Consider the following 26,301-nt stretch of genomic DNA (forward strand, 5'->3'; position numbering starts at 1 on the left):
CAAATGTAAATGTTCCTTAGAGATTCAGGCACTGGTTTAAGAAATTACCTCTTCCATGAAGTAGAGATCCTCACTCTAGGTCCGAGAGGGGAAATGTTTTTCTTCTGCTCCAATGATAAGATTTTGCTTAATTGCAACTTTCAACAATGCAGATCATGGAGTACCTGTGGTAACACTGATCTTACATAAGTTTGTCAGGAGGCTTTTATGTATTTCATTTCCTTTAAGACACCTGTGTTAAGATATGGTACTTCTTTTTTTTTTTTTTTTTTTTTTTTTGGTAGTGGGGATTGACTCAGAGGTACTTGATCACTGAGCCAAATCCCCAGCCTTATTTTGTATTTTATTTAGAGACAGGGTCTCACTGAGTTGCTTAGTGCTTCACAGTTGCTGAGGCTGGCTTTGAACTCACAATTCTCTTGTCTCAGCCTCCCAAGCCACTGGGATTACAGGCGTGCACTACCACGCCCGGCTTGGTCCTTCTTTAATCTGCCTTCCCAGAAATGCTCACAGTGTTCTTATTTGTATAGAATGACAATTGGGTTCAAGACTTCCATTGGGTTAAAAGAAGTTTTAATACCTTCAGAGACATCCAAGTCTCTGTTGTCAGACAATTTGGATGACTCGAACTTTAGGGAAGGCTGATTTCCCATATGTTCCTTGAGTGATGCTATGCATAGGAATAAATGATGGAACCAATGTTGAGGCCATTCCTCTTCTCAGGGAATCTGGATCTCCAGCTGATGATGCTCGCCTGTAAGCATAGTGGCAGCCATGCTCACACTTATCAAGAGAGTCAGTCACAAAGCCATTCATTTGCTGCCTCTGTCCATCAACTACCTCTGTATGAAAACCCATTAGGGCTGGTGCTCCCTAGGGCAGGCCTGCCTGCAACTCATCTTTGATGCATCCTGTTCTGAGCCCCAGAGCTGTGGGTCCTGGATCCTGCAAACCTGTCCACTCCAACGCGACTGACATGCAGTAGACTGCTACTCCCACAGGGTTTCCCTTTGCAGCAAGGGAGGAAGATACCACTGAAATGTACAATATATATAAATGGTGCAACATGCCCAAGGAGTGCTTTTAGCTAAAAGAGAACGGGCCTTCCAACAGTCAGCCACTTTCCTGTTGATAATAAATAGATAAATTATGCAAACATCAAATAAGAAACCACAAAACATTCCAGAGAGTTAAATTAATACCTTGTTTCCTCTTCTCTAGAGGCAAGCTGTTGAGGTAGCATAGTTTAAATATTCTATACAAATCCACTAATTCTTGTAAAATGTCATAAAGTCAAAAGAAAAAAAAATTGCACAAAAGGTCATATGTTTGAAGGATCCCCAGGGACACCTCAGCTAGACCCAGCAGGGTCTAGGATCCCTGCCCAGGACGTCTGCCAAGTGCCCTGTGCTCTAAAATGTCATCATTTGGAGGTGCACAATTCTGCGTTTTTGCAGAGTGGAGAAACTGAATTTTAGGATGCATGTAAGTTCCCAAAAACAGTTGCAGAAAAAAAGGTAAGAGTAGAGTCTGCCCCGCCCCCCCCGCCACATGAAGTCTAGGACACACAGTGGATGGAGCCTTTTGTAAACCGAGCTGGAAGGTGGGAGGGGGAGAAAAGGAAACACTCACAGGCTCCAAGGTCAAGCCTTCCACACATCTCTTCCAGGAAGATGGAGAAGATAAAGATAATAAGACAAAAACCCAAATAACCCAGCTGCCACCAGAATTCCCAAAGTTTGGGGAGGGGATGAGGTTCCTGTTACACAGGGTGATAAGTAATTTATAATATGCTTCTGCTGAATTCTGTTACATTACTCCAGGTGTATCTGAGAGCCAATCAGATCATCCCTAAGAACAAATCTTGTCAGTAACCCTCTTAGTCACAGGAGTAGGGAGACGGTTGGGAGAAGCTCAAGGAATCTGCATGAGATCAATAGGAACTTCTGTGTTTGTAGCAACTTTCCCTCAATTCTCTTTTGACCTTCAAAACTGATGAAGGGGGGAGGAGCCTGATTAACACCCCACTCCAAGGTTACAGAGGAGGATCCTAGAGAGTTACTCCCAGAGAAGCACTGGGCTGATAGCCAAGAGGACCCAGGTTTCTGGGGTCAAGTTCTGAATCAGGTCTGTGGTGCTTTCCTTTTTAACAGTGGTCCACTTCATGCTTTAAATATAGGCCTTGCTGCTCTGCCACTGTTACTTTTTTTAAAACAAACATTTTTTTTTCTCTTCTCCCTCTCCCCATCCCTAATCTTAGGGGAAACAAGACTACCCTTCTTCCCGTCCTAGGCTATCTGTCCTTAAGTAAACACACACCACAAAAAAATGAAGTAATTCAGTCTCCAGGGATAGGCCAGAAGATCTAAGAAATAGCTAGCTCAAAATTAACAGGTGAATTACAACCTCCCAGGGCATACCTGGAATATAGCCTTTGAATCATCTCTTTAAAAACCCTCTGTTTCCCCTGATGGGGAGAATCAGACTCTGGGACAGGAGTCCCCTGTGTTTCTCCTTTGCTAGCAAAGCAATAAAACTTTTTCTCAAAACCTTGTCTTCAACATCAGAAAAGGACCAAGCTTTCAGCAACGCCTTCAGTGGTTCTCTCCTGAGTTTTTCCTTCAGCTGAGCATGTGCTGCCCTTAGTGGGACTGTGCCTTCCATCCTGGGCCAAGCTATGATTCAGTGTGACCAACCTCATGTGTTTATATGCTGGAAAGAAAGTGTGACCAGGACCGCAGCCAGTAGAAGGGCTGCCTGTGCATCACCTGGAATTGGAAAAATCAGGTGCCCTCTTCACCTAAAAATGTGGCAAAGAATTGTGAACACTCCTACTTGGACCTCCTTTGTGTGCATCATCTGTGGGAAATAAACAACTCAATCAACATCATCACCAAGTCCAAAGGTCATTTATTCTTTTCAGGAACTCACTAAGTCACTGGCCTTAAATTTCCTCTACCTATTCTTGTCTCCATAGCGATCCTTATTCTGAAATAATGAAATCCATTCAAACAAGGTACATCTGAAGATCTTCACCCATGCATGTTCATCCATTTAGAATGCATTTGTGCCCCATAAAGGACTCTGGCCAAAGTTGGGTTTATTGACTCAAAGGCAGTTAACCAATTAAAAACATAGACATCAGTTAAAAATTAACAGTCAATACATTCCCAATAGTTTCAGGGGAAATAAAACTTGATAATATTCAACAACTATTTATAGTATACAAACTCAAACCAATAGGATAGAATTCCACAATCTAATAAACATTATCTATCAAAAACTTAATTCTTTTATTTTTTTTTTATACTGGAGATTGAACCGGGGGCACCTGACCACTGACCACATCCCCAATCCTTTTTATTTTTTTAATTTGAGACAGTTTCACTCTGAACTGTTTAGGGCCTCCCTAAGTTGCTGAGGCTGGCCTTGAACTTTTTTTTTTTTTTTTTTTTTTTAGAGAGAGAGAGAGAGAAAATTTTAATATTTATTTTTTTAGTTTTCGGCCGACACAACATCTTTGTTTGTATGTGGTGCTGAGGATTGAACCCGGGCCGCATGCATGCCAGGTGAGCGTGCTACCGCTTGAGCCACATCCCCAGCCCCTGGCCTTGAACTTGTGATCCTCCTGTCTCAGCTTCTGAGCTCCTGGGATTACAGACATGTGCCACCACCTCCAGAAAAACATAATTTTTAATAATATAAAGCATTATCCTCTTATACCATTTGAATGTTTTATCCTGCACATATAACCTTTCTAAAAGCAAAACATCATCAATTAAATTACCTTGCTTTTTGTTTTACATGACACAAACACCATTCCTCAAATCCAGGTTGCGAAGCCCAAGGTGGGCAAAGTTTGAAAATTTCTAGAAAAAAAAATATATATATATTTTTCTACTTCCTGGGACTGCCTAAACAAACCTGATGTCAAAGGTAGCATGGGCTGAAGGAAGAGAGTGCCCTTAGGTTCCTTCACTCAGGATTATGACTCAGTTCATAAGCTGTAATTCAGACTGTTAGCTAGATCTGGGGACAAGGGCTTCTTTCATAATTACCATCACTCCAGAAAAAAAGCAACCTGCCACTTTTGCAGGCAGTTTACAGAGTCCCCAAGAAGATATATCACCATGGTGCCTGCCAACCTGAGCAATTTTTTTCCTGTGGCTCTGCCCAGCCGAGATCAGCCCAACCTTGACCTCCCGTGCCATTTTCCGATTGGATACCTAAGCAATCACTCTTGTCTTCATTTTGTGCTGCTATCTTGGAATACTTGTGACTGGAAATAAAAAGAACACAAATTTATTTTTACTGCCTGGGAAGTCCAAGGTCTAGAGACCCAAATCTGGGTTGGGTCCTCTTGCTACTCCATGAAGAAAGTACAAGAACAAGAAAACATGCATAAGAAGGGAAGGTATCCAAACTCATCCATTCATCAGGAACCAATCCCATAATAACTGGTCCATTCCTGCCATAATACATTAATTCATTCATGGCCTAAATTCTTCTTAAAGGTTCCATGTTTTCACTCTGCTGCTTTGGGGATTAGGAGTCCAACATATGAACTTTGGAAAACACAATCAAACCATAAGAATTATTGAGCATGTGCACCAATTCTTGGTTGCAAGGTGCAGGGCCTGAATTTTAATTACAACTAATAAGGAAGCAATCAGGTTACAAATCAGGCTATAGATTTTGTGTGTCTGGGATTAAGACTTGACCTCAAATCAGTAAGTAGGAGGCTGGAGGCTGGGTAGGGACCCTGCATACATCACTGGTTTGGATAAGCACCATAGCAACATGTCTTATAATGTTAATATTTCTGAGATTTTTTTAATGTACATAGGTAAAATTCATATAATATAAAATGAATCATTTTAATATGAATAAGTCAGTGGCATGTATTATACTCAAAGAGTGTTATACAATCACCCCTTCTGCCTGGTTCCAAAACATACCCATCACCCCAACATAAAATCTTATACCCATTAAGCTGTTCCTCCTCACTCTCCCCTCTTCCATGCACTGATAACAACCATTAAGTGTCTCCCTCTATGGGTTTATCCATTCTAGACACTTCCCTATGTGGATTTTTTTCATGACTGGCATTTTTGGGGGGGAGGGGAGGCGATGCTGGGAATTGAACCTAGGGTCTTGTGCATGCAAGGCAAGCACTCTACCAACTGCACTGTAGTCTATATTCCCAGGACATGACTGGCTTTTTAACTTAGCATATTTTTAAGGTTCATCCAGGTTGTGGCAGGTGTCAGTTCTTCATTTCAATCTTTGACTGAATCATGTTCCATCATGTGCCACAAGCCACAATCTGTCTGTACATTCATCTGCTGATGGACATTTGGGTTGCTTCCATCTTTTGGCTATTGTGAATTGCACTGCTATGAATATGTGGGTACATGAATCTGTTTGATTTTCAATTCTCGCAGGTATATAACTAGGAGTGGAATTGCTAGGTCATATGGTTACTTATGTCTAACTTTTTGAGGTAGCACCAAATTTGTTTTCTACATCGCCTGTACCATTTTAGCAAATGGGAGAGTGCCAACTCTCCACCTCCTCACCAACACTAGTGGTGGAGTGCTTGCCTAGGAATGAGGCCCTGGTTTCCATCCCCAGCTCTGCAAAAACAACAAAAAAGGATCACCTTTACAGGAAGCAAATCTATCAGTTCATTAACGTGAAAACAGGTAAATGAGGGGAAATTTCTTACAGAAGTATTCCAGCTATTAAATGATAATTTATTTATAAATTTTAAGTACTTTATAATTGTTTATCATTATTACTAATGAAATATATGATCTAGACTCCTAACATCATATAAAGAGAAACAGCCATATGTGCCACCATTGTAATGTGTTCTTGCCAAAATGGGAAAGACAAATCTGGCTATACCTCTAGACCTCTGAGTTCTCAGTTAATACAGAGGGCAGAGAAATAGTTAAATAATGTCAGGGATATGCAAATAACAAAATTCAGAATGTTAAAAAAAAGTCTATAGTATAAATAATACAGTTTTCTCAATGATAAATTTCAAGGAAATGAAGGACAGATGGTTATGAGATTTAGAAGACAAAGCAACAAATTGTAATTTCAAAATTTTAGTGTTTTAAAAAAATCATTGGGTATTTTGACACTAAAGAATTATTCATCTTTTTAAAGAACTCTTACTTTTCAGAGGCACACACCAAAATATTTATAAACATCTGGAATGTGCTTAAAAACACTTCAGTGAGGGAAGAAGACAAGGAGGAAGCAGTGGGTAGAGAGAAAACAAGATTGGCTATGAGTTTAAAATAAAAGTCAAATGATGACTACACAAGGATTCATTTACACATGTTTGAAATTTTCTATTACAAAATGGTTCCCATGAAAAGAGACAAGGTAGCCATCAAGGAAATTCTGAGGGTTGGCAATTCTGCTACAGATTTTTATATTAAACAGTTCAAAATTTTAGATATCACTTTTTTGTATTAGTGGTGAACCCCAACTGTGCCCCAAGATACAAGATCATTAACTTCCTAATGAAAGATTTCTCCTGAGCTTTCTTTTACATGTCCTAGACTTCAGAAAATTTACAGATAGGTAGATAATAAACACAGAGAGGTATGAAATAAAATTCCAAAAGAATAGAAATGTACAGAAAATAGCAAAATATTTGACATTTCAATGGGTATAAAAAACAAGGCTACTACAATTCCATGGGAAAAACTCCTTTTTAATGGAAGCTTTTCGAAAACATTGTCCATATGCTTTGGCCTCAGAGCAGACATGGAAGAGGACAAATGGGCAGGACGGCAAGGCTCAGCTCCTACTGAAGTTTCTCTCAAGAGATTCCAACTGGCTGAAAACCCAGAGGCCTGTTCGGCTAAGTGCATGATCAAAATCAATCAATAACTTAATTCAAGTAAATACAGACACTAATGCAGCAGCCTCCATGGTCCCTGCCTGGCTTTGAGAGACAGATTTCTTGGAAAAGATACACTCAAGCAAGTCTATCCCAAGTCCTGAGGACAGGAAGCCTCCAACTGGGTTTGGCTGGCAGGGCGCTGGCTGTCTTGCCTAACTTGTCTAAGAATTGGGGGGCTGGGAGACTGGTTTTTCATATGGACCTCTGCAGCAGCCCTGTGTGGATGACTCAATAACACTTCACCCTAGTTTAGCACAACTTCACAGTCCCCACAGATAAGCCAGGAGGACCAAAAGGGTTATTTGCTAAGTCAAAAGTAAACTTGTGGCTCCCTGCCAGGAAATAGGTGATAAAAGCACATGTTTCCAAGTGGACTGTGTAATACAAATGCTCATCACTACCACTTATCTCATTTGCAGTGCAGAATGGGAGAAAGAAATCTCAAAGAATATGACATTACAAGGCACCATCAAACAAATGACATCTTGCAATTATAATGACACACAGTCGACAAAAGAAAAACTTAGCAGCCAGTGTTCAAGGCACAGCGTAACAATGTCGCTGCAGTGCAATCCATCCTCATTATGCCGGGCCCAGAATCTTAAACAGCAAGAAAACCCTTTTTGATGGCAAAATAATATAAGAAAATGTAAACACAGTTGCAAATACTGCAGCTTCTAATTCTTAAAGAAATGTTCTAAATGCCTACAAACATCAGTTTTCCTGAATCAGCACTCATGAAAAATAGGTCACTACCACTTTATATCTCTAATTGGTATCCAGGACCCCAAGTATCTCGGGAAATAAGGGTTCAGATGAAAAGGACAGAGACTATTAAGAGGTAGGTGGTGACTGCAACTCAGGGAAGTATGCCAACAGGACCAAGAACACCTGCCAGGCCCAGAGGGCTCATGGGAGTATCCACAGATTCTGAAGATCAAGTGCATCACTAAAACACGCCATCTGCAGAGTCAGAAATTTTCCCTTATCACATTCACTGATGTATCTCGAGTACCAGAAGAGTTCTAGGCACATTGCAGGGCCTAATTACTTATGAAATGAATCAGATAAGAACATATAGAAAGGGCTGGGGTTGTGGCTCAGTGGTAGAGCGCTCACCTAGCATGCATGAGGCACTGGGTTCAATCCTCAGCACCACATAAAAATTAAATAAAGATACTGTGTCCACCTAAAACTAAAACAATAAAAAAAAATTTAAAAAGAACATATAGAAAAGCATTTTTATATGTCAGATAAAGTGCCATTGATATAGGGCATTAATACTAGTTCATTTAATCTAGTCTTTTGGCAGAATGCGACATTTTTTAAAAATACAGTTTATGTTTATTCATGATCAATAGCAAAATATTAATTTCCTAATAGCTGTTGTTATAGTGCAAGGAATATGCTGGGATGGGAAAATTTTACAGATGAGGGAAGAATATTATAGTCAGAGAAAAAGGCTACAAATGAAGCAAAACAAAGGAGGCTGCCTAAGAGAAGATGCCAGCGGGGTGGAGGCCGAGGTGAGGTCCAGCAGGGAGCAGGCTTGCAGAACGTGACAGGAGGCCCTCACATGGCCCTTGCAACACAACACACTTTGGAATCCTCTGTGATAACAAGGTCTCGTCTGTGTCTGTCATTCACCATGGTATTCTCAGTGCCAGGAGCATAGTAGGTGTTTAATAAATATTTGTAAATGGAAAAGTGTGGGGTGAGTCTGAGCTAGATCTCACAGGCAGGATAGAGACCCAGGATAATGAGCTTCAAGCTGCCAACCACTGACAAAATTCTGCCCCTACTACTGGACTTGGAGGTGTGTCCAAACACCCAACTGACGGGAAAAATCACAGCCTGAACTAAAGTTCAGAATACTGTTTCCCTTAAAGGTTACCAGAAAAACCATAGGCACCACTTAGATAGGATGCATAGGCGGCTGTGCCCTCTGGGAGCTCTCAATAAGCCAGACTTGTCCTCCGCCTGGGTTTGAGTCAGTGGAAAGGAAATGGCCCGAGAGCCTTCCTGCATGCCATCACTGCTTGTCCTCCAAGCCCATCAAAAAGATGAAGGATACCCTGGGGCAGGGATTCCTCAGGTGGTGCCCTCACTGCACCGGGGGCTCCAGGCGATGCTGGGTCTTCTGGTGCCGGTTGAGGATGGACCTCTGGTTGAAGCTCCGACCGCAGGCGGGGCAGTGGTAGGGCTTCTCTCCTGTGTGGATCCTCTGGTGTCGGACCAGCCGCTCCCCTTTGCTGAACCGCTTCCCGCACACCTGGCACCCATAGGGCTTCTCCCCAGTGTGGGCTCGCCGGTGCACAGCCAGGTTGGCATTCCTGCTGAAACTCTTGCCGCACTCGCAGGTGTAGGGCTTCTCACCAGTGTGTGTCCTCCGGTGCACCTGCAGGTGCTGCCTCCGGCTGAAGCTCTTCCAACAGTCCCCACACTTGTAGGGCTTCTCCCCTGTGTGGCTCCGCTGGTGGACCTCCAGGTGGTGTCTCTGGCTGAAGGTCTTCCAGCACTCATTGCACACGTAGGGCCTCTTTCCCAGATGGGTCCTCTGGTGTTTCATAAGGTACTCCCTCAAGGTGAAGCCCTTCCCACACTCCACGCAGCCATAGGACTTCTCCTCTTCATGGGTTCGCTGGTGTCTGACGAGATTGGAGCTCCGACTGAAGCCTTTCCCACACTCGGGGCACTGGAAAGGCTTCCAGAAGGAGCTCTGGGTTTTGAGATCCTCAGGCAAGGAGACACTGTGCTGCGGAGCAGGAAGTCCTGGCAGGCCACTCCCGGATTCCCCAGGCTCCTGCTCACAGGCTCCTCCCAGCCCAGGTCCAGGGACAGCAGCTTCCCCAAACCTCTCAGATGACAGCCCAGCAAATGCCCCTTTAAGGTCTTCCTGCTGGGGTTTTGACTCCTTTTCCTTGCTCCCAATGCCTACAGGAGAAAAGAGACCAAGACTGATTCCATGGTAGCTACCAAAGGCAATTTATGTGTTAGAGCTTTGCTTCCAAGGATGGCCCACTGAGAGCAGCTTCTCTTTTCCCTGTGACTAACAACTTCAACACCTTTCACTTCTGTGGATCCTAAACTCAGAACTTCCTTTACTTCTTCCCACTCCCTACCCTCATATAAAATATATGCCAAATTTTAATCCCCTCTCATTTTCAGACTTTTCTTCAAAATCTATCTCAGTGATTCTGAGAAATACACCCTGGTTGTTCTTGTCCCCCAGCCTCTTCTGCACTGATGTCCTCAATTAGCACTTATTTACACGTGACCTTGCTGCAAATGCTAATTTACATTCGCCTACGTGTTCTGCCTTCCCCAAATAATTACAAACCCACTCCAATAACCTGGCCCTACATACCCTGCTCCCTCTACCTAACCAAATATCATTAATCTGGGCCCCCTAGGAGCCTGGCAGGGAGCTGCGCAGGGAGATGCTGGCTGAAGGAAGGAGCCCAATCTGTAACTGAAGCTCCAGCTACAAACCAACTCTGTGCTGGTACAGCTACCAGGACTACATATACTTAGGATCATAACTCCACCTAAGAAAATAAATATAAGTTCCATGTACATAGTATCGAGTTCATGTGCAGATTTCCCCAGGAGCTAGTTAAAGTTCATACCTGGTACTTAGTTTCAGTTTTCCTACTCTTAACACTTCAAAACTGGAAACTACCCAAATGAACCTTTTCTCCTGTGTGGATCCTCTCCATGAAAAAACAAACTAATTACAGCTCCACACCATGAGGTCATGAAGGTCACATGTCCTTGTTAGGAGGCGCATGTTGAAGTATTTAGGAGTGAAAGATCAAGATGGCTCTATTTTCAAAATTATTCTGAAAATACATTTTATGGATAAATATGGCAAATGTTAACAATTATTGAAAAAGACAAAGGTATAAGTGTGTTCACTATAACGGTACACTAGTCTCAATGATTTTTGTGGGCTTTTTTTTGTAGGTTTGAAAGTTTTTACAGCAAATGTTTAAATATAAAGCTGGAGGGAAATAAGTAAAATATCTAGGCAGAAATGAAAACACTAAGACAAAGACGCATTAGTACAAAGAGAATGGAGTCAGAGAACTGGTTTTGAATGTGGCACTGGCTACTTAATAGCTATGGGATTATGGAAAAATCAATTAATCTCTCTGAGCCTTACTTTCTTCATCTTCAAAATGGATAGTACACTGATAAAGGTTCCTGTATACACAGCAGATATGCAATGGTAGGTGGTATGATTTTAGCCCTTAGACCAGGCACTGATTTCCAGCTACTTCCAGAGAATCTCCCCCTGGATCTCAAACTCAAGATGGAACACTCCATTCTTCTCCCCCTTAGGAAAGCACTTCCCTTCCTTTCTCACAGTAGCACCAGTTTCCCAGTCCAATAGCCAGGATCTCAGCCTCCTCCTTGACTCTACTCTCTCCTCTTCTCTAGCTAATCGGTGACCAATCCTTGGAAACACGCCTTGATAAACCACCTTCTTCACCACTGCCAAGTCTGGTTCCTGCTCTGGCCCTATGCCTGTATCTCCTTCACCCTAGAGGTCAATTGCAATAACACTTTCATCACATTACTCAACACTGCAAACTTCTACCAGAGCCCACAGCCCTCAGATAGTCTCACCCTACTTACCCAACCCCTCTTTCTTTCTCTTCTGAACACTCATCTTTCACCCCAGGATCTTAACCATCTTGCAAACAAGTCTCCTGGAGTCAGTGTGTGTACATGCTACTCTCTGCATCCATTATTCCAAATCAGCTTCCAAATTCCTGCACCAGCCCAATCTCCATCTGTTTGTTCCCATAACTGCATTTATGATCCAGACCATAAGGCTGGCAGTTAGTCACTCTCTAATCACAACAGACCAAGGCCTGAAAGGGAGCTGAGAACCCGCCTGGCCCAGCGGTCTCCCCAAACTCATCTCCTTCTTATAAATTAAGCAGCTTGGTCCTGTCCCACACTGCTATCTTTGCAAGTTCTGGGATGACATGGGATTGAATCCCAGGTAGACCTGAAGGCTGGCATTCATAGCAGATGGTACACTTGGAAAACAGAGATAACTGCACAAAGCAGGGGCTCCTGTAATGTACCCAAACAGAGGCACACCATGCCACCTAGCAGAAACACTTAGGGATATGTATCCAGGCTGTTTGGAGACACGGGGCTGGTGAGAGGACAAACACGCACCAGGGTCTCTAAAAGTCAGAAACAGCCAGGAGGGGGTAAGCACTCTTGAGGATGGGAAGGCATCACCGCAGAGGCACACAGCTAATGGGGATTAGGGCTCTGGGAAGCTGGGACTTCTATCCAGGGCACATCACAGGAGCCCCTGCCTTGTGCATTTATCTCCAAAGTTTGCACATCTTTTACCCTGTGGCAATTACGAACCTCTATGTAAAACACACCAGCATCTTTTGCCACCCACATCACCTTGCCCTGGACACAGGTCCCCAATTCCCCCTACCTGGTGCTCCACCCTATTTCAAAATGACCATTATCACATGCACCTGGCCTCTTCACCAGAACTGTAAGACCCTAGAGGGAAAGCATTTTAACTCTTCATAGTGAATGGTAAAGCACTGGCCATATAGTAAGTGACAAATAAATCTCTGTGGGTAAATAAATGAATGAATGCTAACTGACTTATGAAAGAATCAGTTAATAATATTTGTACAAGTACGACCAACAAATATTTGCAAAAATGTTCAACATCATTTGTAATTAGGGAAATGTAAATCAAATGTGCACTGAGATTTCATCTCACACCAATCAGAATGGCAGTCATCAAGAATATAAAAATAAATGCTGGAGAGAATGTGGAGAAAAAGAAAAACAACTTTTACACTGTTGGTGGGATTATAACACAACCACTATTAAAATCAATATGAAGGTTCCTCAAAAGACTAGTAATGGAAACAGTATGTGACCCAGCTGTACCACTCCTCAGTATTTATCCTAAAGAATTAAAGTGATCACACTATAGTGATAAGGCATACCCATGTTTATAACAGCACAATTCACAACAGCCAAACTATGGAACCAGATGTCCATCAACAGATGAATGGATAAAGAAAATGTAGTATACGTGCACAGGGATTTTTATTCAGCCATAAAGAAAAATGAAATTATGTCATTTGCAGGAAAATGGATGGAACTAGAGACCATTATGTTAGGCAAAATAAGTCAAATTCAGGTCTAGAGTCAAATGTTTTCTCTCCTATTTGGAAGCTAGAGAGAAAAAATGAAAAGAAAAGGCGGGGGATCTTTCATGAAAATCCAAGGGAGATCAGTGGAGGAAAGGGACCCAGGGGTGGAAGGTGGGGAGGGAGGGAAGTGCCAGGGAGTGATCCTGGCCAAACTACATTGCTCTATGTGTGCATGTACAAACACGGAACAACAAACCCATCGTTATGTACAACTATAATGCATGAATAAAAATTGTGGAAAAAAAAAAATCAAAGTTGGGCAAAACCCCCTCCCAAAAAACAATATTTGCACAACTAATAAAAATATGTGGGCTGAGGATATAGCTCAGTTGGTAGAGTGCTTGCCTTTCATGCACAAGGCCCTGGGTCGACCCCCAGCACTACAAAAAATATATATATATATTTGTGCTAGCACCATGTTTGCCACACATTTTGTCCCCACAATGCCATGAGTCATGTGAGTCATTTCATGACTGAAGAAACTGAGACTTGAAGAGGTCAAATGAGATGGTCATGGTTAGGAAGGGAGGGAGGCAGGATGGAGCCTCTTGCATCCTGAAGGAAGCACATGACCCTCTTGCTCATTCTTCAATGTATTTCAAAGTGAGAAAGGTCAGATGGGATCTGTACAGATGAAGGGTCAACACATAACATATAAGGTTTTGAAAGGAAAAAGAAAAGAGTTAGCAGGGAGCAGGGGAGGCTTGTTCCCAGCCACGTTTTCTTCTTCTCCCCACTGTTCTCATTCAACCCACAGAGATTCTTCCTACGCTCCTTGGTCCCTGGTCCCCATGCCCTGTAGTACACTCTGCTGGCTTCCCCACAGGCCCTCACCCTGCACTGCCAGCCCTGGTCTCACTCCTGCTTCCTCCTCCCCTATGGGCTCCTATCAGTGCAACCACAGGTCAAACCCAGCCACCACCTGAGGCAGGCCCATTGAGAGTCTGCTTCCTCTGTGACACAAGCCCACACTTACCTGTCCCATTTCTAAATCCTTACTGCACGTGTGCACGCGTGCACTCACACACACACCCACAGAATGCTCCAACTCTTTCCTGTATATTAGTCCAGGCCACTTCCTGCCCCAACACAAAGCTACTGTGTGAGGCCTGCACTCAGGGAGTGCTCAATAAACACTTGCTGAATGAATAAGACCAGGTGTTCCTTTTTGGCCGTTTTCCCTCTTGCTCTGAAGGCAGCTAGGGACACACACAGATGTCTAGGGATGCTAATGACTGACCTGTCTCACTGGAGCCAGAATAGCTGCCTCGTGTTTTCCTGCTCCATTGTCTGCCTCCTCTTGACACAGGAATGCTCCCTACAGCTGGCCCATGTTCCCTCCTCACCTGCCATGAAATCCACTTCCTTTGTCAGCAGCACCAGGTTAGGGCAAGATTCCTGACCTGGAGCTTTCAAAACCCCTCAGCTTCTCACCTTTGGGGTGGAGACAGAGCCTTACCTGAAGAGACCCCACAGTCCTGTGGTTCCACATATTCCCCAAAGCAGTCGATCTGGGCTGGGGTCACATGCCTCCACTCCTCCTCAGGGAAAGGCAGGGCCATGTCTTTAAAGGTCCCCAATCCCTGAAACAACAGATTGCTATAAATAAAGAGACAGTCCCTAAAGAAGAATCATCTAATGGCCACAGTGATCAGAGGGAACAGCACAGGGCTGAGCAGAGCAAGACAACAGAAGGAAACCAGCCTCTCGGTGCCCTGGGAAATGAACCAACCACCTCCTGACAATTCAGTGAAAGAGTGATTGACTTGAGTCTCTGCTTCAGAAGCTCAGCTTGTCCCCACAACTCCAGCTGCCATGCCACTTGGTCACCTGCACTCATTCATCAGGCATCACTGAGCCTGGGAGTTGCCCCACACCCTCTCAAGCCCCATCTTAAGAATGACACCACATTAAAAGAATTGGGTCCTCATTTTCTCATTCACTACACCAGGAAGAAACTCTATAGCAGAAGGGGTGGGTCTAACCGACTGGAAAAAACACTGTCGCTCCTCGACCCTGCAAACCTCCCTGGAAATCAGGAACGGGAAATAGCCCAGACTGGATGCCCAAATATGGCTTTAGCCATAGGTAAGATATGACTTGCTTCTTTTTCGTTCTGTCAAATTTTCTTCAAGAAAGTCCTTAAGACTCATGCCCTTCAGAAAAGTGTCCCATGGGAAACCCCACATCCCTGGTCACACTTAGCACCCTGTGGAAGGGATTCCAACTGGGGCGAGAGCCTCCCATCTGTGCTCTCATTACCCTCATGTGCAGCAGGTTTGCAAGTATTAACAGGGCCTCCACTCCTGGGATGGCAAGTATAGACCAAGAGAAACTGCTCAGGGCTCCAGGAGCCCCAGCCTGAGCCAGATGCCATCCCTGGGACATCTCCAGAGCAGCAGCAGCAGAAGCACCCACAAAGGACATCTATCTCTGGGGTAACCACCACAGCAGAGACACACCTACAGGGATTCTCTCAATGTCTTCCTCCTCATGGTAAGAGAAATACCAACACATCAATCAGTGGCTTAAGGTCCAGGTATAAGAGTCAGTGCAAATTAACAACTGGGGATGGTGGCAGAACGGAGAAAACGACACAGCTGTATTACCAGAGGTAGAAAGGCCAAGCGACTCCACTCTCTGGATGGCACTTTGCATAGTGAAACTTTGGGGAAAGTGTACATTAGTCAAAGCAGCATCAGGATCTCCAAAAGGGCAGAGTCATGGCTCACCTGTGCTCCTGCTGAAAGAAACCCAGCTGCCATCTCTTGGTCTCTGGTGTTCATTGGAGGGAGGCTTGGACCCATCTGAAGAAGAGGGAGTGCTGAGTAGAGACAAAATGCAGGAAAAAGATCAACATTGTTGACAATTATCCCATTCAAAGATGTCCCCCATCCAAGACACACAACTTCAGAAACCTGCAAACTCCAGAGAAAAGTGCTTTGGTGCCACAATGACCCACACAGGGGTATCTGAGTGTTCCCTGCCCTGTCTTCAGCAGTGAAGACTGTCCCAACTCTGTCATGCTCCCTGGCCACCCTCAGGAAAAAATTCTTTGAGATTCACTAACAAAAAAAGTCACTTATTACTTTGAGGGGTACGGTTTGTCTTCCCACTTAATAAATATTCCCACATCCATTGCACAGTTCCTGGTAGTTTCTAGAAGGCATATGAGGAAGTAGAAACAATAAAAGAACATGATTCTAGACATGCCTTCCAGAAACCAGGGTCAAGGCAGAGAACACGATTTCATCTCAGTTTCCTACTGAGGTCAAGGAAATAACCGGGAACATTCAGAATTACACCTTGCACATACTACTGCTGGGTTTTTGAAGGACAGGGTGGTGACAGTTGGTACAGAGCAGTTCCCTGTGCCCTTCCATCTTCGCTATCTGCATCTTACCCTGCTCTTGGAAGGCCTGCGTCCCATCTCCAGGGTCCTGACTCAGCTGTTCTTCCGTTCTTTGGTCTAGGACTTGAACTCCTTCCCTGTGGGGAATCCCCCACTCAGGCTTGACCTCCACTGGCTCCAGGTGGACGCCTGGCTCCCAAGCACCTCTGCCAAGGGCTGTCTTCTGCTGTTCTCCCTGCATGTGGCATGGAACCTAAGAAAAATTCCCAACACCAATTAAAATGAGGCTTAGTCAAGACTGTTATGATGGGAGTTGAATTAAAACCTAAAAGGAGAACCACTGTGGCTTCAAGAGAGACAAAGGAAAAGCCAGCTGAGCTCCTCCTCCAACATCAGACAGGAGGTGGAAAGGAAGTGACACTCCCTTTATCAGGCCCTGAGCAACTTGTCTCTGCCCATGCTATTTGACAAGCTTAACTTGTTAACTGCCTTGACACTGATCAAATTTCCCATGAATTCTATCTCCAAGAGCCCAAATGCTGTCCTGCCGAGAACCTAAGCACAACACACTCACTATTAGAAAATAAACTTCCCAGTTGTAAAAGCAAAAATTTTTTAATTGCAAAGCCCAGACACTGTAATAAATTAGCTAATGAAAACAGCAGTTCTACAAAGAGCAAGGACAACCAGGAGGACTCACACTGAGATGCACTCACAAAAACAAAGACCTTCCTGGTCCTCTTTTAAGCTCCTGTGTGGGAGGAAAGCTGAGTTACAGAATGATTGCCCCTTGCCCTCTTTTACCAGCCATCAATCAGGTGACTATACCACACAGTGAGAGCAGCATGGCCAGAGTCCCAGGCAACATTTATGGTGCAGTCAGCTGATATCATCAGAATGGCACCACAAAATCACATAGGAGCCTCAAGAGCTGATGTGGCCAACATGGAAATAGTATAGATATCGGCAACCAGTGGGTTCCCTGTACCCACAGGCATCTCCCCCAAGGCAGGGCTGGGGACCTAAAAACAATCACAACTGCTTTCTTAAGGCCTGAGGCTCACAAAGGAATCAGGGCCAGGCCTCTGCCCTGAGGCCTGAAGAGGAGCATCAGGCCCATCTGAGCACCAGCATCTTCCCTGGGAACAGCTCTTCCAGCTGAAAAACCCACCACTCTCCAAAAAGTTCCTCAGCAGTCTGCGAGCAGAGGGGAGGTTCTACACCTCATCCACTCCACTGCTTCCTCAAACCTCTCAATTCTTTAGAACCCCTTCCCATGGCAACAGCAAAAGACCCGGATACCCTCTTCTCACCCACCGCCTTGGCCTCCAGCGCATTCTCTGTCAAGTCCTCCACCATGGTCACCAAAGCCTTGCCACTCTCCAGGCCATGATCCCGGATCCAGGTATAGAACTCCCGGGGCAGGATGGTCAGGAACTGCTCCAGCACCAGAAGCTCCAGAATCTGCTCCTTGGTGTGCAGCTCAGGCCTCAGCCACCCGCGACAGAGCTCTTGGAGCTCCCTGAGGGCTTCTTGGGGACCCGCTGCCTCCTGGTAGCGGAACTGCCGAAACCTCAGGCGAAAAGTCTCAGGACTGGAGTCTTCTCTTGCCCTGCCCCATGGCAACTCTTTCTCCAGTTTCACCACAGGAACACCCATTTGCTGCTGAGGATCTTCCGCCATCCCTGGACGCTCTTTAAGCATCTTCACATTCCCTCTCAGAAGACTGAGAATGACAGCATAAAAGACCCTTTTTAAGAACACAAGACACATGAAAGCTCAGACCATCCCACTTGTGTCTACATTAATGAACATTCTGCAGAAGAACATGGTAATGACCTGCAATGATGCATTTTCAAAAGGCTGAAAGTATGCCTTGAACGTCAAGTCAGCTAAATGATTTACCAAGCACCTCTTAGATACAGAGAATAAATAGAAAATATATAAGAGCTTACATCCCAAAGTAGCTTAAGACCTCACTGGAGACAAAATAAAACAATCAGGGAATAATATAAACTGGACTATAATTATGTTAGTCACGAGGGCCTACTTTTTCAATACTAAAGGAAACATACATTCAACACACACACATAATCACATACCACATAACAGTGGTCTATATGACATTGGTCCCCTAAGATTATAATAGATCTGAAGTTTTTTCACTGACTAGTGAAAAAGCATAGCCTACTTCTACTAATAATAAATGACTATGTTATTAGCTCACATATTTACTAGTCTTTACTTTTCATTGTTATGTTCGGAGTACCCTCCTTCTACTATTAAAATACAAAAATTTACTGTAAAACAGTATGCTGTATTGCACCAACAGCAATCTCATATATCTTGTGTTTCCCACATCTCTTGATTGTATCACAAGGTCATGTCCAAGTTTATGACATCATATTCAATGTTGTCAACACAACAATGCATTTATCAGGATGTGTCTCCATGATTAAGCAATGCATGACTGCGTGTGTGTGTGTGTGTGTGTGAGAGAGAGAGAGAGAGAGAGAGAGTATACACACTTTCCCAGGCATGCAGAAACAAGAAAAAGACAAGGAACTTGTCTTCTTGAAACTCGTACTAATACAGCAGACAAAAAATAATAAATGAAGAAAATACATAAAATTACAAGTAAGGACAAGTTCTAGAAATGGAATAAATAAGGTGCTCTGTTAGTGGCGACAATGGACTTGAAGAGGGTGAAGAGGTTTTTTTGTTGTTTGTTTTGTTTGTTTGTTGCAGTATCAGCAGCAAGACCATTTATTACAATGTTGTTTGCATGGATTCCACTAGTTATAAAATTTTATACTCATCTAGCGCTGTTCAGCTGAGAATGTCAGAATACTGTACAAGCACACACTCTAAGTACACTGACTCTTGAAACATGCAGGGAACAGCAGAAAAAAACTACTTCCAGTTATGTAACTTGCTGGAAGACGGTTTTTCTTAAGACATGATACTTAATTGAGACCTACAGGATAAAGAGTGAGCCAGTCATTCAAAGAGCATTCCCAGCTAGAAATTATTCTGCATTTTCAAGAGCAAGCCAAAGTCCAGTGTGGCTTCAGCAGAGTAAGGGGCAGAGCTGCATGAGAAAAGCTCCCAGAGCCAGACAGAAATCAGATTACCCGGGGCCTGCGCCACCATAAGAATTATGGGCTTTACGCTTATTTCTTAGTGTAGTGGGGAACTATGTATTTTTAAAAAGTCATACTGTGTGTCAACAGAGAATAGAGGATACAAAAAGGGAAGCAGTATTTCAGATGGTTCAAGCAAAAGACGACAGATCTTTAGGTTAGGGTGGTAACAAAGCAGACAAAAATCAAAACATTTTGAGGCAAAATTAACAACTTTGCTAGTGGCTTGGATGTGATGATGTGTTTGGCTAAAGAAGAAAACAGAGAAAAATATATGCCAAGGTCTGCCTCCCCAAATACTTGGTATAGATGAAAAACATGGGGAGTTAAAAAAGGAGAGATTAATGTAAGTCCAAGTACTACTGAGAAAGAGGCTTGTAGTAGACTGGAGAATGAGTCCTATTAACCTCCGTGGGAGGCAAGTCGGGAGGCCTTAGGCTAAGGAGACAGATCTCAAATCCAAAGAAGCAGGGAAGGATATGGGTTTGCTAGGACAGATCACCCCGATTGGAGCAGAGAATAAGTAACTAGCAGGCGGCCCCTGGAGCCTCTGGTAAATATTCTGTTGGGGGTTGTGCATTTAACTACCACCTTTAAACCGATTTTACCTTTCCAGGCTACAGTACGTATTTCCTCTGCTGCATCGAATTTCTCTTTCATGACTTTCTAGCTGTTGCATGGGTTCACTCCATTAGGGTATCTACCGCTCTGCAGATGCAACCGTTTACCAGCGTCTGTCTACCTGATCCCCTGCAGGCAAGCACGGAGAGGGCCTCATTCATCTTTCATTTCTGCACTGGACAAACAGAACGCGCTCCGTAGCTGTTCTTTAGATGGCTGTACTACGTCCTATCCTAATTACTTTCGCTTTTCCAAGAGTTCGGCCTCGGTTCGAGATCTCCTCGGGCTCCTGGACCACCTGCATTAGGCCAAGCCTGGCCCGGCGGGATCAGCCTGGCTCCTACCTGAGTCGGCCGCGGCGCTGACATGCGGATCCCGACCCGCGGGGCCTCTGCGCCGCAGTCCGGCCCCGCCGCCCATCCACAGCCTTTCCCGCCGCCCGCTGCCCGCCACGGGCCCGGCCCGGCCCGGTTCCAGTTCACCCGCCCGGCACCAGCACCAGGTTCGCTTGTGCCCTCGGCGGACCGGAAGTGAGTGAAGAACGCTGTCAGACAGGTGCGCCCGGAAAGGGCCCCTTCCGTTTCCCCTCTAGGACTCCCGGAGGTCTCGGAGGTGCGTCTCGATAGTTGCGTGGCGGGACCGCCAGAGGCTGCTCCTCCCGGGCTGACGAAGAACAGGTTCCATTGCACCTGCTTCCCCTCCCTGGGAAGAGGACTCGGTGCATCGCCAGACGCACCACTGGACACAGCGCCTCTCTCCAGGGGCTTTAGAGTTGGTCGATGGACACGTGTCCGTTCTGTGCCGCCAGGGCTTTGTGCGAGGCGTAAGGGCAAAGCCCGAGGGAGGGAGTGCTGGACAGCATGGGTTCTTACCGAGTTGCGTGGACCCTGCGGTGCTGGAGGTGGGGGGCGGGGTAGGATTGCTCGGGGAAGGCTCCCTGGAGGAACCGGCACCTGCGCTCAGTTTGGGAAGGTGGATCAAAAAAGGTTTCCACAACAGGACGCATATCGAGCCCAGAGAGTGCATGCACAGGGACTGATGGCATTTCCACACCCCAGAGCCGCGGGAATCACCGACCACACTGGCATATCACTCAGCGTATGGAAAGCTGCCGAAAAGCTTAAAGGCGGAAAAGGGCAGATTTTAGAAGGAGGCTGCAGAGAAAACCTCCAGGAGAACTGAATAAGAGAGAGGAATAGGGGAAATAAACTGACTGATCAGACCAGACAGTTTGAGTAATGTAATCCAGGAGTGAAAAGGTGAGACAAAACTGGGGCAGTCGTGAGACTAGAGATTGCCAGAAGGGTTTAGAGGTGAAACCTATTTGGGAGGTAAAATTGGAAGATTGATTGGAGATTGGAGGTTGATCAAAAGGGTGGAGTTAGCCGAGGCGGTGGCACGCGGCGGTAATTCCAGCAACTAGGGAGGCTGAGGCAGGAGGATCACAAGCCTCAGCAATTTAGCCAGGCCCTAAGGAACTTAGCTGGACTCTATTCCAAAAATAAAAACTATAACTCCCCAGGGAGGGGGAAGAGGAGGAAGAAGAAGAAAGAATGGAGTTATTTATTGAATGATAGGCCACATCTTGTAAGAATGGAACCAATTTGTCATCAGGAAAGATAAAATACTGCATCCATACCTTAACCACATGTGGAAGTGTGAAGGGGACAGGAGGCAAATTCCAAATGAATCAAAGATTATAATATGAAACATGAAATCTTTTATAACTGTCAAAAAATTAAAGAAAGGAGAAAGTTCAAATTATGATCCAGGAGACATGGAAGATGGGTACATTTTACTGTATCGATGTCAAAAACTTTTGCCTAGAAAATCAAAAGACAAATCATGAAGAAAATACATTACAGGGGGAAAATAAGTTAATTTCACGAATAGGTGAAGAGTGCCTAGATTTCACAAATAAAAAGATCACCAACCATGGAGGGAAATGAGCTCACAGAAAATAATGCAAATGGCTGCTAAAAATATGAAATATAGCTGGGGCTGGGGCTCAGTGATAGAACACTTGCCTGGCACGTGTGAGGCACTGGGTTCGTTTTTCAGCACCACATATAAATAAATAAAATAAAGGTCTATCAACAACTGAAAAAAAAAGATGTTTAAGAAAAATATATGAGGGGCTGGGGATGTGGCTCAAGCAGTAGCGCGCTCGCCTGGCATGCGTGTGGCCCGGTTCGATCCTCAGCACCACATGCAAACAGAGATGTTGTGTCCGCCAAGAACTAAAAAATAAATAAATAAATATTTTTTAAAAAAGAAAAATATATGAAATATAAGCTCACTTTTGCTGGTGATATGAGCAGTGCAAATTAAAACACTACTAAGATACAATTTCTTACTTATCCAATTTAAAAAAAGAAAAAAAGTTTAACACAGTCTCTTGATAAAACTGTGGGAGGAAAGGCCTGTTTAGATAATTACAAAAGTATTTACTCTTTGAGGATATCCTGGGAAATTATTCTGTAGATTCACATACACATTTATGTACAGGTTTATTCACTGCAGTATCATTGATAGTGTGAAACAGTGGCAACAAATGTATCCATCAATAAGGGACTGGATAAATCAACTAGGATATATCCACATAATGCAGCACAATATATAGCTATAAAAAGGAAGCACCAAGATCTGTAAGATATAAAGAAACAAAAGCAAGGGACCAAAAATGCATATAAAACATGTATCAGTACTGTAATATGAACATCTATAGAAATAATAAAAGATTAAAACAACAATGTTTTCAACATGCCTGTAATCCCAGTGACTCAAGAGGCTATAGTGAGAGGATCACAAATTCAAGGCCTACCTCAATAATTTAGCAAGACCCTAAATTAAAATAATAAAAAGAGCTAGGAATGTAGTTCAATATTAAAGGGTTTCTGGGTTCAATCCCCAGTACTAAAAAAGAAAAAAAATATTTTCTTGTCTTAGACAAATATATATAAGGTAATCCTATTTATGTCACCCTAGGACTATTCTTTGATAGGTAGTGTCCCCCAAAAGCTCAGATATTAATAATGCCCACTGCTTGGCATTATTGAGAAGTTGTAGAACTTTTAAGAGGTGAGAGGTTGTAGGGTGCAGTGGCTCGTGCCTGTAATCCCAGCAACTCAAGAGGCTGAGGCAGGAGGATCACACGTTCAAAGACAGCCTCAGCAATTTAGCAAGCCCCTAAGCAATTCAGTGAGACCCTTTCTCTAAATAAAATACAAAACAGGGCTGGAAATGTGGCTCCATGGTTAAATGCCCCAGATTCAATCCCCAGTACCCCAAAAAAGAGGTAAGAAGTCTTTCAGTGTCTGGGGGTGTGCTCTTGAAGGGACCCCAGCCACTTCCTCTTCTCTTTACTTCCCAAATGCCATGAGGTGAACAACTTGCTACACCACACACTCCAAAATTGTGACTCAAAATTGAAAGAATGAACAAGGCTCAATGTTGGAGAAAATGCCCGATTATTGAGGAACAGCTCTGCATATTTGTAGAGCGGGAGTGGTTTGACAGTTATGACAGTTTAATGGTTAAACGGTTTGAAAGTTGGCATGGGGTGCTTTCTGATTGGTGGGTAAGGATCATGTGAACCAGCAGGGCTAGTCTTATTGGTAGGTAAAGATCATGTGAGCCAGCAGGGCTCACTATTGGACAGCTCTTCTCGGGGGATGGGGAAGTTAGTCTTTGGAGCCAGGGCGACTCCCAACAAAAATAAACTTTTTTTTCTTATAGCATGACTACCACAGGTACTTGGTACAGTAATGAAAGCTGACTAACACACTAGGAAACTAAGAAAAGTAGTTACTAAAAATAATGGGAAGAGAGATACAGACAGGAGCAAAATTGATTTCCTATTCTATGCCTATTTATATTGTTTTGGGTTTTGTACCATATGAATATAATACCTGCTGAAATAAAATGTAATTCTAAATTGATTCCTGGGGCTCTAGTTTAATTGACTGAGAGGTGGTGGGGTGGTGGGGGCAGAGGGTGATGTATTCTAGGTTAGAAGAAACTGGAGGAGGTGTAGCTTTAGGATTAAAATAATAAATAGGTTCAATTTAGGATATGTTGAGTTTGAAGTGCTTCCAGATTATTACGCAAAGGTCTCCTTCTGGGAAACTCTGAGAAGAGTTTGGGCTGGAGAGGCAGATGGGGAAGTCATTAATGCACAGGTGGGAGCTAATATCAGGTTAGTGAAGGAGTCACCCAAGGTCATTCTGCTCGGGGCATATGTGTTTGAAGAGTAGATGGAGTTGGCTGGCCTGAAATGGCTCAGAATTTGGGAGAGGAGTGTGTGAAGGATGTTAAACTGATCAGTCTGTTTCTGCTTGGGTGATAAAATTTGGCCCAAATCTGGCTAACACAGTATGTAAAAAGCTACAAACAAAATTGAGTATATTCTTGTAACAGATAATGAGTCTCAGCTAATGACAGGCTGTGTCCACAGAAGGCAAGTGTCTCATTGCACTATGCCCATATAAGGCAAATTATGCCAATCAGATGTTCCTGTATGAAACTTTCTTTTCTCTGACTTACATAACCTCCTGGAGTAGTGGGACAGGGCATTTGAAACTAGCTGCCTGATTCTAGAACCTTTTTCTTGCTCAAAAGGACTTTGTTAAATTTAACACAGCTCAGATTTTTTTTTAAACAAGTTCCAGGTCAAAACTGAGCATTGGGGGCTGGGGTTGTGGCTCAGTGGTAGAGCGCTTGCCTGGCACGTGTGAGGCACTGGGTTTGATCCTCAGCACCACATAAGAATAAATAAATAAAATAAATGTATTGTGTTCATCTACAACTAATATATATATATATATATATATATATATATATATATATATATATATAGTGGTATGGTGTCCATCTACAACTAAAAAAAAACAAATTTTTTTTAAACTGAGCATTGCCCTTTGGCCTTAGCCATGAGGGCTCTTGGTATCCTTTGCCAGAGTACTTCCAAGGTGGTAACAAGGGCAGAAATGAAACTATGAGGAAGTCCAGTCACATGTAGACAACACCTGGCTCAAAGATCCTAAAGCTTTCATCATACTTTAGCTTCACTGAACCTGGGCCAGGTGCAGCCAGGTGTGGCAAAGAGCACCAGTTTCTTCAACAAGTTACCCATGACATTGATATTGGAGGAGAGAGATGGATGTAGGTTGCAGTTTGTCCTTGTGAATTCCACATGTCCATCAATGGGTGGGTGGATAAACTAAGTGGTATATATCCATGCAATAAAAAGAAATGAACTATTAATTCATGCCACACCATGGATGAGCCTGAAAAATTATGCTGAATTCTATTGATATAAAATTCTAAGAAATGTATCGTATGGTAACAGAAAGCAAATCAGAAATGGGATGGAAATGCGCAGCATAAAAGGAAGGCAGAGATACAAATTGTGGACTTTAAGAAAAGCAGAATCTCCAAGAAAAGAATCAAGTAATTAATTGGACCTAAATTCAAAATGGAGACTGGGAGTCTTTTAGTGACTAGGGTCACACATTACTCTGTGCTCCTGGAAGAACCACAAACTGAGCTTCGCAACCCTTGCCCAGGCATGATCCTCTTTCAACAGCCAAGGTACACCAGTCCCCAGAAAGTCCCTTTCACTATCCAGATCTGACCAATGAGGTGTGACCTGCTGACAGACACATTTAAGTATTGACCAATCAGGACTGGGCACTTCTAGCCACACGCTTAGATCCCTCTTGTGCCAATTGCAAACTGCTTGTAGAAATGAAGTCTCTCCTTTTTTTTTGGGGGGGTCTTAAATTCTTTCTTAGTGAATTTTCATTGACAAAAATGTACTCAAGAAATCTTCTAAGATGATGGATCTGTTTATTCTCTTCACCGCAGTGATGTCAGTCAAAATGCATCAAATTGTGTGCTTTACTGTGCATTTTATTATATGTCAGTTGTACCTCAATGCAGCTGTTAAATGTTTTGAAGCAGGAATACAAAAAAAAAAGAGAGAGAGGGTGAGACAGCGCTGATTCATCTAGCTGTGGTCTTTCCAACTTTCCCTTTCTTCCC

General features: G+C 43.7%; 1 protein-coding gene across 3 annotated transcripts; it reads right to left on the reverse strand.

Annotated features, from left to right (window-relative positions):
* Positions 1 to 2,893: 2,893 nt before the first annotated feature.
* On the reverse strand, positions 2,894 to 20,768 carry Zscan25 (zinc finger and SCAN domain containing 25). Of its 3 annotated transcripts, none has more exons than XM_071605282.1 (6): positions 20,601 to 20,768; positions 17,810 to 18,218; positions 16,544 to 16,745; positions 15,873 to 15,964; positions 14,600 to 14,723; positions 2,894 to 9,859 (listed from the first exon to the last, which is right to left on the reverse strand). In XM_071605282.1, exons 2-6 carry the CDS (start codon positions 18,194 to 18,196, stop codon positions 9,030 to 9,032), a joined length of 1,635 nt encoding a protein of 544 aa, XP_071461383.1. In that variant the 5' UTR covers positions 18,197 to 18,218; positions 20,601 to 20,768; the 3' UTR covers positions 2,894 to 9,029. The 3 variants fall into 3 exon arrangements, with proteins under 3 accessions (XP_071461383.1, XP_027809038.1, XP_071461384.1); XM_027953237.2 differs by lacking the exon at positions 20,601 to 20,768 and adding an exon at positions 20,244 to 20,542; XM_071605283.1 differs by lacking the exon at positions 20,601 to 20,768 and having other exon boundaries at positions 17,806 to 17,924.
* Positions 20,769 to 26,301: the final 5,533 nt, after the last annotated feature.

The sequence above is a fragment of the Marmota flaviventris genome, chromosome 19 (genome assembly GCF_047511675.1).
Source record: "Marmota flaviventris isolate mMarFla1 chromosome 19, mMarFla1.hap1, whole genome shotgun sequence".
In the NCBI taxonomy this organism is placed as follows: Eukaryota; Metazoa; Chordata; class Mammalia; order Rodentia; family Sciuridae; genus Marmota; species Marmota flaviventris.

Excerpts from the sequence above, each read along its gene's own strand:
- Zscan25 (XM_027953237.2), bottom strand. The coding sequence starts at position 20,314 with ATGCAACAGCTAGAAAGTCATGAAAGAGAAATTCGATGCAGCAGAGGA. Across the intron at positions 18,219-20,243 it reads ACGTACTGTAGCCTGGAAAG|TCTTCTGAGAGGGAATGTGA; the intron begins GTAAAATCGGTT and ends TGTCATTCTCAG. Across the intron at positions 16,746-17,809 it reads ATGCGCTGGAGGCCAAGGCG|GTTCCATGCCACATGCAGGG; the intron begins GTGGGTGAGAAG and ends AATTTTTCTTAG.